The 15,187-nt window shown below is 34.7% G+C and overlaps 1 protein-coding gene across 1 annotated transcript; it reads left to right on the top strand.

The window, feature by feature from the left end:
* Nucleotides 1-12,783: 12,783 nt before the first annotated feature.
* On the top strand, nucleotides 12,784-14,854 carry LOC139888631 (uncharacterized). Its single transcript, XM_071871630.1, has 4 exons — nucleotides 12,784-12,795; nucleotides 12,910-13,342; nucleotides 14,041-14,132; nucleotides 14,237-14,854. Exons 1-4 carry the CDS (start codon nucleotides 12,784-12,786, stop codon nucleotides 14,852-14,854), a joined length of 1,155 nt encoding a protein of 384 aa, XP_071727731.1.
* The last annotated feature ends 333 nt before the right edge of the window (nucleotides 14,855-15,187 follow it).

The following is a 15,187-nucleotide window of genomic DNA, read 5'->3' as shown; positions in this document are numbered from 1 at the left end:
TGGCGACTACGGGCTGTTTTCAATCTCTCCTTGATTTGCACTATCTTCTCAGTAGTTTTATGGATGATCTCGGGTCCAGTTAATTGTCGATCTCCTACTTTGTTCCAACAGATAGGGGATCTACACTTCCTTCCATACAGTGCTTCGAATGGTGCAGCTTTAATGCTCGCATGATAACTATTATTATACGAGAATTCTGCTAATGGTAGATATTTATCCCATCCGTTTCCAAAATCAATCACACATGCCCTAAGCATGTCTTCAAGAGTCTGAATTGTTCTTTCACTCTGCCCGTCAGTTTGCGGATGATATGCGGTACTCATATCCAAACGAGTTCCTAGGGCCTCCTGTAGTGATTGCTAAAATTTTGATGTAAATCTACTATCACGATCGGATATAATGGAAATAGGTATTCCATGCATTGAAACAATTTCCTTTATGTATAATCATAATAGTTTCTCCATTCTATCTGTTTCCTTTATAGGCAAGAAATGTGCAGATTTGGTGAGACGATCAACTATTACCCAAATGGTGTCATAACCCCAGGCAGTCTTAGGTAACTTTGTGATGAAATCCATGGTAATATCATCCCATTTCCATTCTGGGATTTCTGGTTGTTGAAGTAACCCTGACAGCTTCTGGTGTTCTGCTTTGACTTTGGAACAAGTTAAACATTCCCCAACATATGTTGTAACATCTGTCTTTAAATTAGGCCACCAATAATGCATCTTAAGATCTTGATACATCTTTCCAACTCCAGGATGTATCGAGTATCTTGTCTTATGTGCCTCGTTCAATATCAACTTCCTTAATCCACCCAACTTCGGTACCCAAATACGGTTTGTGAAATATCGAATTCCGTCTTCCAGTATAACGAGTTGCTTCTCATACTTCTTCATTATTTCATTTCCTATGTTTTCTTTAGTAAGAGCTTCTCGTTGAGCCTCTTTGATTTGTGAGTTGAGATTCATGCGAATTTTTATGTTCATTGCTCGTACTCGAATTGGTTCCCGTTCCTTTCTGCTTAGAGCGTCGGCCACTACATTCGCTTTCCCGGGATGATAGCAAATCTCACAATCATAGTCGTTTATCAGCTCGACCCACCTACGTTGCCTCATGTTCAGCTGTTTCTGATCAAAAATATGTTGAAGGCTTTTATGATCAGTAAACACAGTGCATTTAACCCCATATAAATAGTGTCTCCATATCTTCAATGCAAACACTACTGCTCCCAATTCTAAATCATGCGTCGTATAATTCTGCTCGTGAATCTTCAATTGTCGGGATGCGTATGCTATAACTTTCTTCCGTTGCATAAGGACACAACCAAAACCTTATCGCGAAGCGTCACAATATATCTCAAAATCATCGTTCCCTTCAGGTAATGATAAAATAGGTGCTGTAGTCAACTTCTTCTTCAGTAATTGAAATGCACTCTCTTGCTCAGAATTCCATTCGTACTTCTTCCCTTTTTGCGTTAACGCTGTTAATGGTTTAGCTATTCGGGAAAAATCTTGAATAAACCTTCTATAATAACCAGCTAAACCCAAAAGTTGGCGTATCTGCGTTGGTGTCTTAGGAGTCTCTCATTTTTCAATGGCCTCAATTTTAGCTGGATCAACCTGAATTCCTTTGCTACTAACAACGTGGCCAAGAAATTGCACTTCTTTCAACCAAAATGCACACTTAGAAAATTTGGCGTATAACTGTTCTTTTCTTAACAATTCTAATACCAACCTTAAATGCTGCTCATGCTCTTGCTCACTCTTGGAATAGATAAGAATATCGTCAATGAAAATGATAACAAACTTATCTAAATACGGACTACAAACTCGATTCATGAGGTCCATGAATACAGCTGGCGCATTAGTCAACCCAAACGGCATGACCAAAAATTCATAATGACCGTAGCGTGTCCGAAAAGCAATTTTCGGAATATCTTCTTCTTTGACGCGTAGTTGATGATAGCCCGACCTTAGGTCGATTTTCGAGTAAACACATGATCCTTGCAATTGATCAAATAAGTCATCAATTCTCGGTAGTGGATACCGATTCTTGATAGTTAACTTATTTAATTCATGATAATCTATACACATTCGGAAAGATCCATCTTTCTTCTTGACGAATAAAATCGGAGCTCCCCACGGTGAAGTGCTCGGTCGAATGAAACCACAGTCCAGTAATTCTTGTAACTGGCTTTGTAACTCTTTCATCTCAGATGGTGCAAGTCTATATGGAGCACGAGCCACTGGTGCAGCTCCTGGTACTAGATCTATTTGAAATTCTACAGATCTAAATGGAGCTAATCCCGGCAACTCTTCAGAAATACTTCAGGAAAATCTCTTGCCACAGGCACGTCGTTGATGCTCTTCACTTTTTCCTTCGTTTCGACTTTATTAACATGTGCTAGGATAGCATAGCACCCTTTCTTCAAGCACTTTTGATCTTTCAAACAACTAATGAGTTTTAGCTTTGAGTTACCCTTCTCTCCATAAATCATTAATGGCGTTCTATCCTTACGAGGAATGTGAATTGCCTTCTTGGCGCGCACAACTTCAGCTCCTATTTTGGACATCCAGTCCATGCCGACTATTACATCAAAACTTCCTAATTCTACGGGTATCAAATCAATCTTAAATGTTTCTCCGGCTAAATTTATTTTACAATCACGGCAAATTTTATCTGCTTTAATTAGTTTACCATTAGCTAACTCAATCATGTACTTAGCATCTAGAGGTAATGATGAACAATTCAATTTAGCGTAAAAGTCTCTACACACGTAACTTCTATCGGCACCAGTATCAAATATAATAGATGCGAATAAGTTATTAATGGTAAACGTACCCGTAACAAGCTTCAGGTCTTCACACGCCTCTCTAGCATTAATAACAAATGCTCTTCCACGTGCAGATCCATTATTCATCTCTAGATTCGGACACTGGCTCTTATAATGACCCTGTTTCCCACACCCATAACAAGTAACAGTGGCCAAGGCAGTTCTATTTGCATTGGTGGCAGGAGTCTTGGTACCATTTGTATTTGTAGCGGGAACCCTACAATCTTCAGCAAGATGACCTTTTCGATTACAATTGTTGCACACCACATTACAATAACCAGAGTGATGTTTGTGGCATCTGTTACATAAAGGATTTCGTCCTTTGTAACCTGAGTTTGAACCGCTACCCGCACCTTGCGTGTTTTCTTGTTTCTTGTTGGATTGTTGATGATTACCTTCCCACTTTCTTTTTTTTCCCGATGTCTTGACATCGGTGTTCTTATCCAGAATAATCTGGTCCATCAATTCGTTCGCCATGGTGATAGCTTCATGAATAGTCTTGGGTTTGGATGCTGTAACATTTGCCTTGACCTTTTTAGGCAAACCGTCTTTGTACAGTTCAATCTTCCATTCTTCGGTTGGTACCAATTCGGGACATAGCAAAGCTAATTCCATGAATCGCCGATTGTAGTTGGTGAGTTCAGTACCAACAGCTTTCAGGCTTCGTAATTCAGCTTCCAACTTCCTAACCTCGTTCCTTGGACAATATTCGTTGATTAGCATTGTTTTGAATTCTTCCCAAGGAGTATCATAAGCTAAATCTCCTCCTACGGCCTTCACATAGTTTTTCCACCACGTGAGTGCACTATCTTGTAGGGTGCACGATGCATACTTGGTCATGTCCTTCTCAATACAACCACTGATTTTAAACACAGACTCAATCTTTTCGATCCACCGGGTTAAACCAACCGGTCCTTCTGTTCCACTGAATGATGAGGGCTTGCAACCTTGAAAAGTTTTGTAAGTGCACCCCACACGAGGATTTGGGTTAACTGCAGCACCTCTTGCAGCCTCGACCCATAACATTCTGTCGTTCACTCGCTGATTGATGAGTTCCTGGATTTCTTGTTCCGTCATTCGGTTCAATCGCGCCATAATCTTCAACAAGAATGAAAAAAAATAATTATTCACATGGAATATTATAGATGTAGTATGTATTTACAGTACATCGTAGCTTATTAATAATATGAACCAGTTATTATTATAAAAGCCTTTTCTTCTTATTAGCGTTTTATAATTATATCTAGGGTAGTACCTACCCGTTAAAGTTCATACTTAATAGCTTAGTACGAAAATCAATTACTACCACCCAAATAATACTTAACCATGGAAAATTATTGCATTTCACACTTCACTATTTTACATATGCTTATCTTACATTAAACATTAAGCAAACCACACTAGTAATATTATACAAAACATTATATGATCCCATGGTTTAAAACAACAGCGCATCATTTAACCCAAAGCGTTTGTGTTCAAAGAAATCGCTTAAAGGTTATCCTGGTTGTCTCCCTGCGTTTTGGCTGAGGAACCGAAGAACTGGATGTCGGGATAGAACTAATAGGAATAGCGGGAATAGGTGTGGAAGTATCTGGTGGAGTTGGTGCGACAACATTCTCTCTAGACTCGGGATTTAGATTTTCCATTTCAGTAGCCTTTCGTTTCTTTCCTCGTTCGAACTTGTCTTTCGTAATTTCCTGTATTTCTTCCTCCTCAGGATCACTTTCTGGTTCCTCTTCAATTGATTCATCCGGAACTTGTGAGTCTTCCCCAAAGGTGTCGTTTTCATCATCGGAAAGGTTAATGACTGGAACACCATCTGAAGATTCTGGTTCGGAGTCGCTGAATGTGATAATAAGTTCTAAGCCAGACATCTATCACATAACAACTAGCACGTTAATACCACATAATATTTACATATTAATTTTTAACCAACAAGGATAAGCAATAGTTTTCAAAATCAAACACGGTCAAAGTCCAGACTCACTAATGCATCATAACAAACTCGATAAGACACACTAATGCAAATTTTCTGGTTCTCTAAGACCAACGCTCTGATACCACATGTCATAACCCGACCTTAACCATAAGGACGAATACAATAACATATGATTTCATCGCGAGGTATTGACCTCTATATGCGACATTTTTCAAAAATTGCATTCGTTTTTACAATACAAACCATAGCTTTTATTACAAATACAAGGTTTAAACAACTTAATAATGATTATCGTTTAGCGATAATCTTAGACTTACAAACTTTACATGTGATAATAACAATACGACTTCCAACATATTTTACATTACAAATCCTCCGATATGCAGTTTTATTTTTGACACAAATATGCATACTCAAGATCTTGCTTAAATTCAACATGTTGCAGCGGAAGCTTTTAGTTATCACCTGAGAATAAACATGCTTAAAACATCAACATAAAGTTGGTGAGATATAGGTTTAATGCCGGCAGCGTTATGAATATAGACCACAAGATTTCATATATAAACGTTTTAATAAAAATATTCTAAGTTGTTGAGCACTTGATAACCATACTTAACATTTAATCAACGTCGCATATTCCCTTTATTATGAAATCTTACTACACCGTACCAAGTGTAGTCACCGAAACGAAGTACTGTGCAACCGTTGAATACTGGTCGTCCAGTCCGGTTGGGGTTGTCAGGCCCGATAGATCTATCAACAGGATTCGCGTTTACAATACCGCATGTAAATAGTAGTTACCAAGTTACAGGGAGATATGCCAGTGGTACAACTCAACGTAGAATATATAATTTTAATCACTTGTGTCCATAACGTAAATCATAAAATGCATGTATTCTCATCCCGAAATATTTAGAGTTTAAAAGTGGGACTATATACTCACTTTTGTCTTGAAGGTATTTAACTCGACTTGGTCTCCGATAGATATCACCAAACCTAACCATATATATAATATATCAACATATTTTCTTTTTAAGTAATCGTTACATATATATATATATATATATATATATATATATATATATATATATATATATATATATATATACTTTTAATACTTTTAATATTTTCTTAGTCCGTAGTTAGCAGTCCGATGTTAGTGGTCCACAATTAGTTGCTTAAATAAAATAAATAAAGACCCCATCGTATTCGTATTGATCAGAATTAATCTCGACCAATGGTACCATGTTGTCAAGTGACGTGTTGCGTACATAAAGTACCGTGTTGTCAAATGACGTGTTGCGTACAATCATGAGGTCTTATGATTAATCTTCTCGTGTTGTTTACGGGTGGTCCTGAAATATATTAAATCAAATCATAAGTAAATATATATTAAATATTATGTTAATTAGCCAAGATATGATTAATCCGATTTTGTCATAATATGATATATTACAGGTCTTGAAGTGTTTTTTTTACAAAATCAAATTAGAAGGATCTATTTAGTTTGCGAACAAGTTTGAAATCACTCAAACTATGTTCTTGTTGTTAAAATTTTACAACACAAAATAAGATAGCTATATAAATATGAATCGAATATGGTTACTATCTCAAGTTACTTGGACAAAGCTACTGGAAAAGGTAAGAAAAATCTTGGAATCAAATGAGTGGTGGAGTGGGATTGAAAGATTGGAAGTAATCTCCTTGAAATCGGATGACTATATTGATACGTTCTTGAGTAGGTAAATGAAGAGAGATTAGGAAGTGAATTAACTTGAAAGAAAAATTGGAAATGAAATTGTATGTGTGTGTGTGTGTGTGTGCAAAATAGAATGATTATGGGATGGATATATAGGAGATTTAGTTTGTTTTCTTGCACAAAAGTCACACATGAGGTTAAATGGCTGGTTCTCACATGTAACATCATGTCTAGTGGCTGATCATTGAAGTTTATTGTTGGTATATACCAATAGTAAATACGTATAGAAGCTGGGTATGATACGGTTACATATACCCTAGATATACTTGTAGAAATTTTGAAGAATCGGAACGAGAATTCAAATTTGGACGGTCAAACGTTGTGTGAAACTCTTTTCAAAAACATAAGTCTCCACAGTTTGGAGTGCTTATCATGTTGGTAAGGTTTATTTTATATAAATATTAATCTCATAAGTATAAAATGATCGGAAAAATCCGGGTCGTTACAGGTATGGATTAGTGTAATATAATGACGCCTGATCAACGTGGTTATATTACAATAAGTCATACTGAAGTTCTAATGGCTCGTGATGATGATGATGCCTGATCAACGTTATCACCACCGTGTACCATGTTACATGACTCTGTTATTTTATTTGTTGCCATCTAAGACCACCGAGACCCTATATATCACACAATTCGAGGCTATACTTTCCTTCGTTGTCATATATCTTTATGCTCCTGATAAAGGGTCAACTGTTATTCAAATTTAAAATATACATAACTAAATGTATACTATCTCATTTTTGCCCGATTTTAACATTCAACTACAAGATGCTTGAGGTGGCTACACCAAGATGAAAACTTCTTCTCTCATTAACGCTCATAATTTTCGCATACGGGAATCTCCTTATGCCATTCCTCCAAGGTGAGGAACTCTACCAACATTAAACTAGTATTCGCCACGAGAGTGAAAATATTAACAACTTCTTCATAAACTATGAAGTCGGGAGACTAAAGCTGAATAGTCATGATACCTTTCACGTTTGAAACTCGGAGAAACACTTAACAAAGTAAAACTTTATCGATCATATGTTTGAGATACACTTGGACACCAAAGTTCCTTTCATCTAAGATCCCATAGAGGTCTTGGACTGTCAGCTCAAACAACTCAAACAAAGCATAATTTCTATTGTCATAATTCGTTGGAACCCTCGTAGAGAACTCAAACTCACGTAAGAGCGAGAAGATCAAACAAAACAAAAGTACCCACATCTATTTTCTCCAATGCAACGTCGATGTATGGCACTAACCAAAATTTTGAGATGAAATTTTTAATAACGGGTGGGTAATGTAACAACCCGACTTTTTTTTCGTTAACTTTTCCGTTAAATACTTAACTAGCGTTAGTTAAATTCTACGAATTTATATGCCAGAACTATTTCTTAGAAAATACTATTTTTAATATGTGCTACATATAACTTGATTTCATACTTTGGTTTAGAAGTAAGCGAGAAACTTAGAAAACTCAAGAAAAACATACGGTTAGTAAAAACCGGAGAAACGTCTTTAAGACAACCAAACGATTGATAATTCACTTTTAATAATTATTTTATATAATTATTATGCTTTAAAAATACTTTTAATTTATTATAAGTTTTATAAATTTAAAACGCGTAGAATTCGCTAAAACGCTCGGTTAACGTTCTAGCTTTCGGTTTAGGTTAATGACACTTAGCAAGGAATTAAATAATTATTAAGAAAAATAATTATTCCATGTATTTTATAAAAATTATAATTCTTTTATAATTAAAAGAATTTATTTAATATAGGAATTCGAGGGATTTAACGTTTAGCGATTCGGTTCGCGTGTTCAGTTAACAGCACATAGAAACGAACCATAAGACTTAATATAGCAATTAAATTTGATCCCAAGGGTATTCTTATGTCATCCTAATTCATAATTATTATTGGTAATAATTTATTTATCCTTGTGCTATTGTAAGTACACCGTTCACAATTTTAATCGTTATCACGTATCGTAAAAGTCACCGAAACTCGCAGGGTTGCATGTAATCTTTTAGTGGCCAAAATAAGAAAAACTAAACTTCCGGTAACCCCTTTTTAACCTCCCAAAGTCGTGGCTCTATGGGGAGGGGGTACTGTGTCGTTTGTTGAAAGTTGCTAGGTATAAATAACAAGATAAACCTAAACCTAATTTTAAAAAAAGGATCGATTGTAGCTGCTCCTCCATTCACGTACAGCCTCTTCTCACCCCATCTTAGTCGACATCTTCAAGGAACAAAAGCTCATCAATTGCTTGCTCGTTTGCTAAATCGTTTACGTATTCTTGTTCCTCACTTCAAGCTCTACGAATCTAACCTTTCAATTTCTTGATTTGGGTAAAACTCTATGAACCCTAATTTATAAAATTCAGATTTTTAATATTATTCATAGCGTATATTAACTAATGCTCGATTACGTGTCCATTGATGTGCATATTGTTGTCTAGTTTAACCGTATGTGTTGTTTTATTGAAATTCGTTTTGTAATCTGATATGTACGACTTTTATGACTTAAAATTAATAGATAACATGTATCTAGATGTAAAGGGTTCGGAAAATTAATTACTTTAGGCTCAAGAATCGTTTGATTTCGTTTTGTATTGCTCCCGGTATGATTAATTGAAGTTTCAATGTGATATTCCATGAAATACGAATTTTCTGGGATTGATATCTTGTGATTGAGTTTGAGAACTGATAACCATTTGATAGATTATTAAAAGTTACACACCTTAGGCTTAAGAATCAATCGAATCGGATATGGGATGCTTGCGTTGTGTTACTTACAATTGTTATGTTTTCTGCTTGCTGTGAAGCTGTGAAATCAGTAACAAAACGTAAATTGTGTGAAATTGGCTACATGGATTTCTTATAAAATTTAACCACTGATAACTAAAGATGTTTTTGATCAACTCCAATTGGCCGTTTGTGATTTTCTATTTTCTAAATTAAATGAGAATTTTTCTAATACTGCCACGCGTGCTGAATTTGTTTTGACAAAACCTTGCTTGAAACATGACTTGTAGATGTGGTATAAATGTGTGGCTAGACTTTTTAGAAACCTTAAAGAGTACTCTTTTGATCTGGAGCTTTCCATGTTGCCATGCTTTGTGTGTTGTGAATTACATTCGTTGTTTGCATGACGTGAATAATCGAGTAATATGAAACCGGTAAATGTATAATTGACAAACCATGACATACAACTTGTTAGTTGACCTAGGGTTGCCTTGTTGACCAATATTACATGACCTACTGATGTAGTTGAATTTGGTTGACCACTTTGACCAATTTTGACTTTTTGTTTGACTTACTTGACTAGTTGACTTTTGTGTTGACTCTTACTTGTATACGCGTCAGTCCGAGCACTAGGATAACATGTACACTATGAATACGTCATAGTGTGATATCATAAACTTATGTGAACAATTTAATTGAATAGGTTGCGCTTTACGATATTAATTCGTCCGTTCTACGTACAACGTTTGATTAAGCTTTTACTGTGCAACAAGGTGAGTCTACAGTCTCACTTTTTACATGTTTTCAGGGATGAGAATACACGTTGTTACTTATACATTTTATAAATGCTTTTATGTTGACACGAGTACTTATTATACATATTGAGTTTGTTCACAAAGCCCTTAGCTTGAATACTTTTATTACCTTTGGGTACGCACAATTTAGATGGACGGATCCGTTAGGTTAGACAAACCTCGCCCAAACAATATTAACCATGGCGCATTTACTTTGAACATTAGATACACTCGAACAAGTGTATAACATTTTTATGGGGTAAAGGGAGTGTAGTGGTTTCTATACTCTGGTCATTGCTAGTATTCAGGTACTCATGGATTATGTAAACGTTTCGCAACTTGGAGTTGTACTTTTGAAATCTCGTGGTCAATGAACTTGAACTATTTTCTGATAACTGTTTTACAGATACTGTTAATTTATTAAACCTGTAGATTCACCAACATTGTTGTTGACTTGTTTTTGCGTGTTTGTATTTGATATTGCTCAAAACAAACATATTTTTAGTCGCAATATAAATCCATAATAATAAGATTTTATTTGTATTTGTATCATTTTTTACGTTGTAATTGTATAAATAAATAAACGTGAAGACGGCGTGCGAAAATGAAGAATTTATCAAGAAAACGTCAAGACACTAAGAAGTACAAGTTATAGAGCACAAGGTACAAGCTCATGACTCATGAAGCATGAACTCTTTGGCCAAATCCAAATCAATTGAATCTGACCCACAATACACTAAACCATAAACAATGCATAAAAGGTTGGTCGAATTATTGCTCAAGAGCTGCTGCTTTAAGAATTAAAAAGCAAAAGAAATAAACATTATTAGAAAATGGGATCAATGGATATGCATGATCGAGTATATGGAGTATTAAATGAAAAGTTGATCAAATCATTCATTGGCTGCTGCTTCATCAGAATAAAATAAACAAAAGAATTATTAATGATGTGATGATCGATGATGAGATGGATACATGATAAATGGAGTATCAATATAAAATAAGGGAAATGGGGTCAAGTTAAAAAGAAAATACGGAGTATATTAAGGAGGGCACGCACAAAGAGCAAGACACAAAAAATTGGAGAGGTCGGTCAACACCAACAATACTCTCTGACAACTCACATTTTAAAAGTCACTACTCAATTTTCATATTACTCCGTTCCATTTTTATTAGAGTATAGTCAGTGTGTTTTAGTTCTAAATTTCTAAGCATGAAGTTCAAGTTTGTGATGTAAAATAATTTTAGCACTGGTGATTTCTATCAAGTTTCTACCACATCGAATTAATGGAAGCTAAGAACTTTTCTGTAAGTTTTATTTATTTTTCTACCATGTTTAGTAGCTAAATTAATATTATGTTTATTTAACTCAAGTAGTTATTATGCTTGACTAAAAATAGAAAATGGGTTGATTTAATTTGTACAACGATTAATATTTAGATAAAGAACGACTTTAAGGGAGATTGGGGTTTTAACTATTAATGGGTATGGTAAAATAATTAAGTGACAACTTGTTAAATTACCACTATTTATAATTTTCTATATGTATAAATAATCACATACGTTGACCGGACACGGAAGACGGGTTATTTATATATATGGTAAATTATTCATTAAAACGGACACGTGAATGGATTAATGGTTAAAAGACTAGTTAAAATTAAGGTGGGTTACATTCAGTGACAACTGGTGTAATTATTGACATACGTGACAATCGCGTCAAACCATCTAAATAGTAATTAGTTAGAATATTTGACTGTGGTTACAAGATAGAATGACGAGGACACTCGCATTTGATGCTTGTAATTATAGGACTGCGCTGGACAACTCCAGGTGGATATATGAAATATTCTACGGGTGCAAAGAAAATTAACCCAGGGTAAAAAGTATAAAAGTAAAAGTCAAACATCGTAACTACGGAAGTTAAATAAGCATAATACTCTTTTTATTGTATTTTTATCTTTTAGTTAAAGTACTTTATTTTTATTGCAGTAATTTTTATTTACTTTGTCGCTTTATTATAGTTTAAATTTACTATATTGTTGTTTGAATTAAAAAGAAAAGACAAAAAGACAAACCGGTCGTTAAACGGTAAATCCCCCAAAGTTACCTATAATTACTATATATTACTAAATCTAACCTAGTTACTTAATTTACCTAGATAACCTAGTAAAGCACCTAATAAAAGTGTACATGGATCGATTTCTCGGACTTTACCTTAGCTATATTACCATATGATAGGTATACTTGCCTAGTGTGTTTTAGTTTAATTTTAGGTAATTTCATGTAGTAAATAATATAAAACTGATAACCCTTTCGCCACCCCTAAAACATACATCAGTATTCTCAGGTCCTTAAGAGGTATATGCTTCCGCCGTGTTTGATGATCTGATCTGGCCGAGGAGTCAGCATGTTTTTAATAAAGACAATTATTACTTTCACATTTAAAATTTTACATATGTTAAATACTATTGGTGTATGGTTACGATCACAATAATGTTACTTATTTTGGATTTATTGACTTGTGTTTTGAAAGTCAACTTTTTAATAAAATTAAATGCGATTGCTTTGAAACGTCTCATATAGAGGGCGTAACTGTTAACTGTGGGACCTTTGATTAACACGCCGTCAGATGGGAATTTGGCGGGGTGTTATAGATCCCGAGGATAGAAAAATAATTTCAGACTATGATCATAATCAAAGTAAAGAAATAAGATGACTATATTGGTAAAGAGGACCATATCAACCAATTGGTCATGTGTTTCCACAAAAAGTAATAAGATCAAAGGAAAGACGTTTTGTGTTCACTTGGTTTAAAGATTTTCATTGGTTGGAGTATAGTGTAAAAGAAAACAAGTTTACTGTTTGTATTGTTATTTGTTTAGAGATCAAGTTGGACATCAAGGGGGAAGTGATGCATTTGTGTCTTCCGGATTTAATAGTTGGGCTAAAAAGAAGAGACTTGCTACTCATGCGGGTGATATTACTAGTTTTCATCATAAGGCACTTAAAAAATGTGAAGATGTAATGAAACCAAAACAATCTATTGCTTATGTTTTTCAAAGGCAAAGTGAATTTGACAACGAAGAATATCTAATTCAATTAAAAGCTTCACTTGATGTTGTTACATTCTTAATGTTTAACACTCTACCATTTCGTGGTCATGATGAGAGTGAAAACTCTATCTATAAGGGACTTTATTTGGAAACATTAAGGTTAATTGCGAATCAAAATGAGGTTGCTGGTAAAGTTTTATCAAAAGCACCGAAAAATCGTAAGTTGGTGTCTCTGAAAATTCAGAAAGAAATTGCTAATTGTTTTGCAAAAGGGATACTAAAATTCATATTTTACGAAATTAGTGAAGATTGTTTTCCTTGTTGGTTAACTAGTCTAGTGATATATCTAAAAAGGAGCAAATGGCCATAGTTTTAAGATATGTTGATGCACGTGGACACGTCAATGAGAGATTTGTTGGTGTTGTTCATCGGCTCTAACTCTTAAAGCTGCTATCGATAAATTTTGTTTGCCGAACATAACGTGAGTTTGAAACATGTATGAATCTTTATTTACTTACATGTGTTTAATCTACACTTATATATTTATTACTTTATCAGTTATAAGTTTCTCGAATTAATAACAGGTAAGAGGCCAAGGTTATGATGGATCAAGTAATATGCGTGGAGAGTTCCATGGATTGAAAGCTTTGATTTTAAACGATAACAACTCAACATATTATATACATTGTTTCGCTCACTAGCTTCAGTTAGTGGTTGTGGCAATAGCAAAACACCATGAGGGTGTCGAGAACTTCTTTGATATACTAGGTGTGGTCATTAATGTTGTTTGTGCATCTTGTAAACAGAAAAGTTATGATTTGAGAAGGTTACAAGAATAGAATACAAAAACAAATCGGGTAGGGTGAAATTGAAACAGGATCAGGGCTTCACCAAGAGCTCTCTCTTATATGAGCAGGTGATACACGGTGGGGATCTCATCACAAAACAATATTAGGTTTGATTTGTTTGTTTTCGGAAGTTGTCGAGGTGCTTGAGTATGTGAAAGAAGTTGGTAACAATCCTTTAAACCGACGTCAAGCATCCGATATTTTGTCATATTTTAACACATTTGATTTTGTGTTCTATTTTCACTTGATGTCGCGAATTTTAAGCCTAACAAATGCATTGTCCTAAGCACTTTAAAGAAAAGATCAAAATATTGTGGAAGCGGTTCATTGGTGAATGGAACAACAAGTTCATTGCAAAAGTTAAGAGAAGATGGGTTTGATGAAATATTGGAGCATGCCTATTGCTTTTGTGATCAACATAAGCTTGAACGTGTGAATATGGATGAAGTTTATATTACATCAAGAAATCGAAAGACCAACATGAACAATTGCCATTATTTCGAATTTGATATCTTAAATACTATTTTAAATAGGCAAATTCAAGAGTTTGGTGATCGTTTTGGTGAGGTAAGCACCGAATTACTTTATAATATTTCCGCTTTGAGCCCACGTGATTCGTTTTTAATGTTTGATAAGAAAAAGTTGATGAATTTGAGTAAGATGTACCCTTGTGATTTTACTCATACGGACAGGCAAAAACTTGATGGTGAACTTGACGTATATTATGATATTATACGACGGGATGAGAAATTTGCTAGTTTGAATGGGAGTACCGACCTTTCTAGATTAATGATGGAAACTGGAAAACATATTTCATATCTTTTATGTTTATCGATTGCTAAAGCTAGCTTTAGTTTTGCTTGTTGCATCTGCAACTGTTGAAAGATATGTTTCTGCAATGAAGCTTGTGAAATCCGAATTACGAAATCGAATGGGTGATTATTTTTTGAACGAATGTAAATGGTGCCATAGAAAAAGAAGCACTTTTTAATCAAGAGATGAAGCCGTAATCAAACGCTTTCAAAAGATGGAAGATCGAAGAGGACAATTGAACTAGCTAGGAGGCTACTTGTTATCTTTTGTATTGAAACCCTAGTGTTAATATTGTTATTTTGACCCTTCCTACTAGTTTTTGCTCTCTGTATTTTGAACTCGTCTTCAACATATGTTTTATTGTATATAATCGTAGTTATATTGTTAATAAAGTTATAGTTT

The sequence above is a fragment of the Rutidosis leptorrhynchoides genome, chromosome 1 (assembly GCF_046630445.1).
Source record: "Rutidosis leptorrhynchoides isolate AG116_Rl617_1_P2 chromosome 1, CSIRO_AGI_Rlap_v1, whole genome shotgun sequence".
Lineage (NCBI taxonomy): Eukaryota > Viridiplantae > Streptophyta > Magnoliopsida > Asterales > Asteraceae > Rutidosis > Rutidosis leptorrhynchoides.
This window is presented reverse-complemented; position numbering and strand designations above follow the sequence as displayed.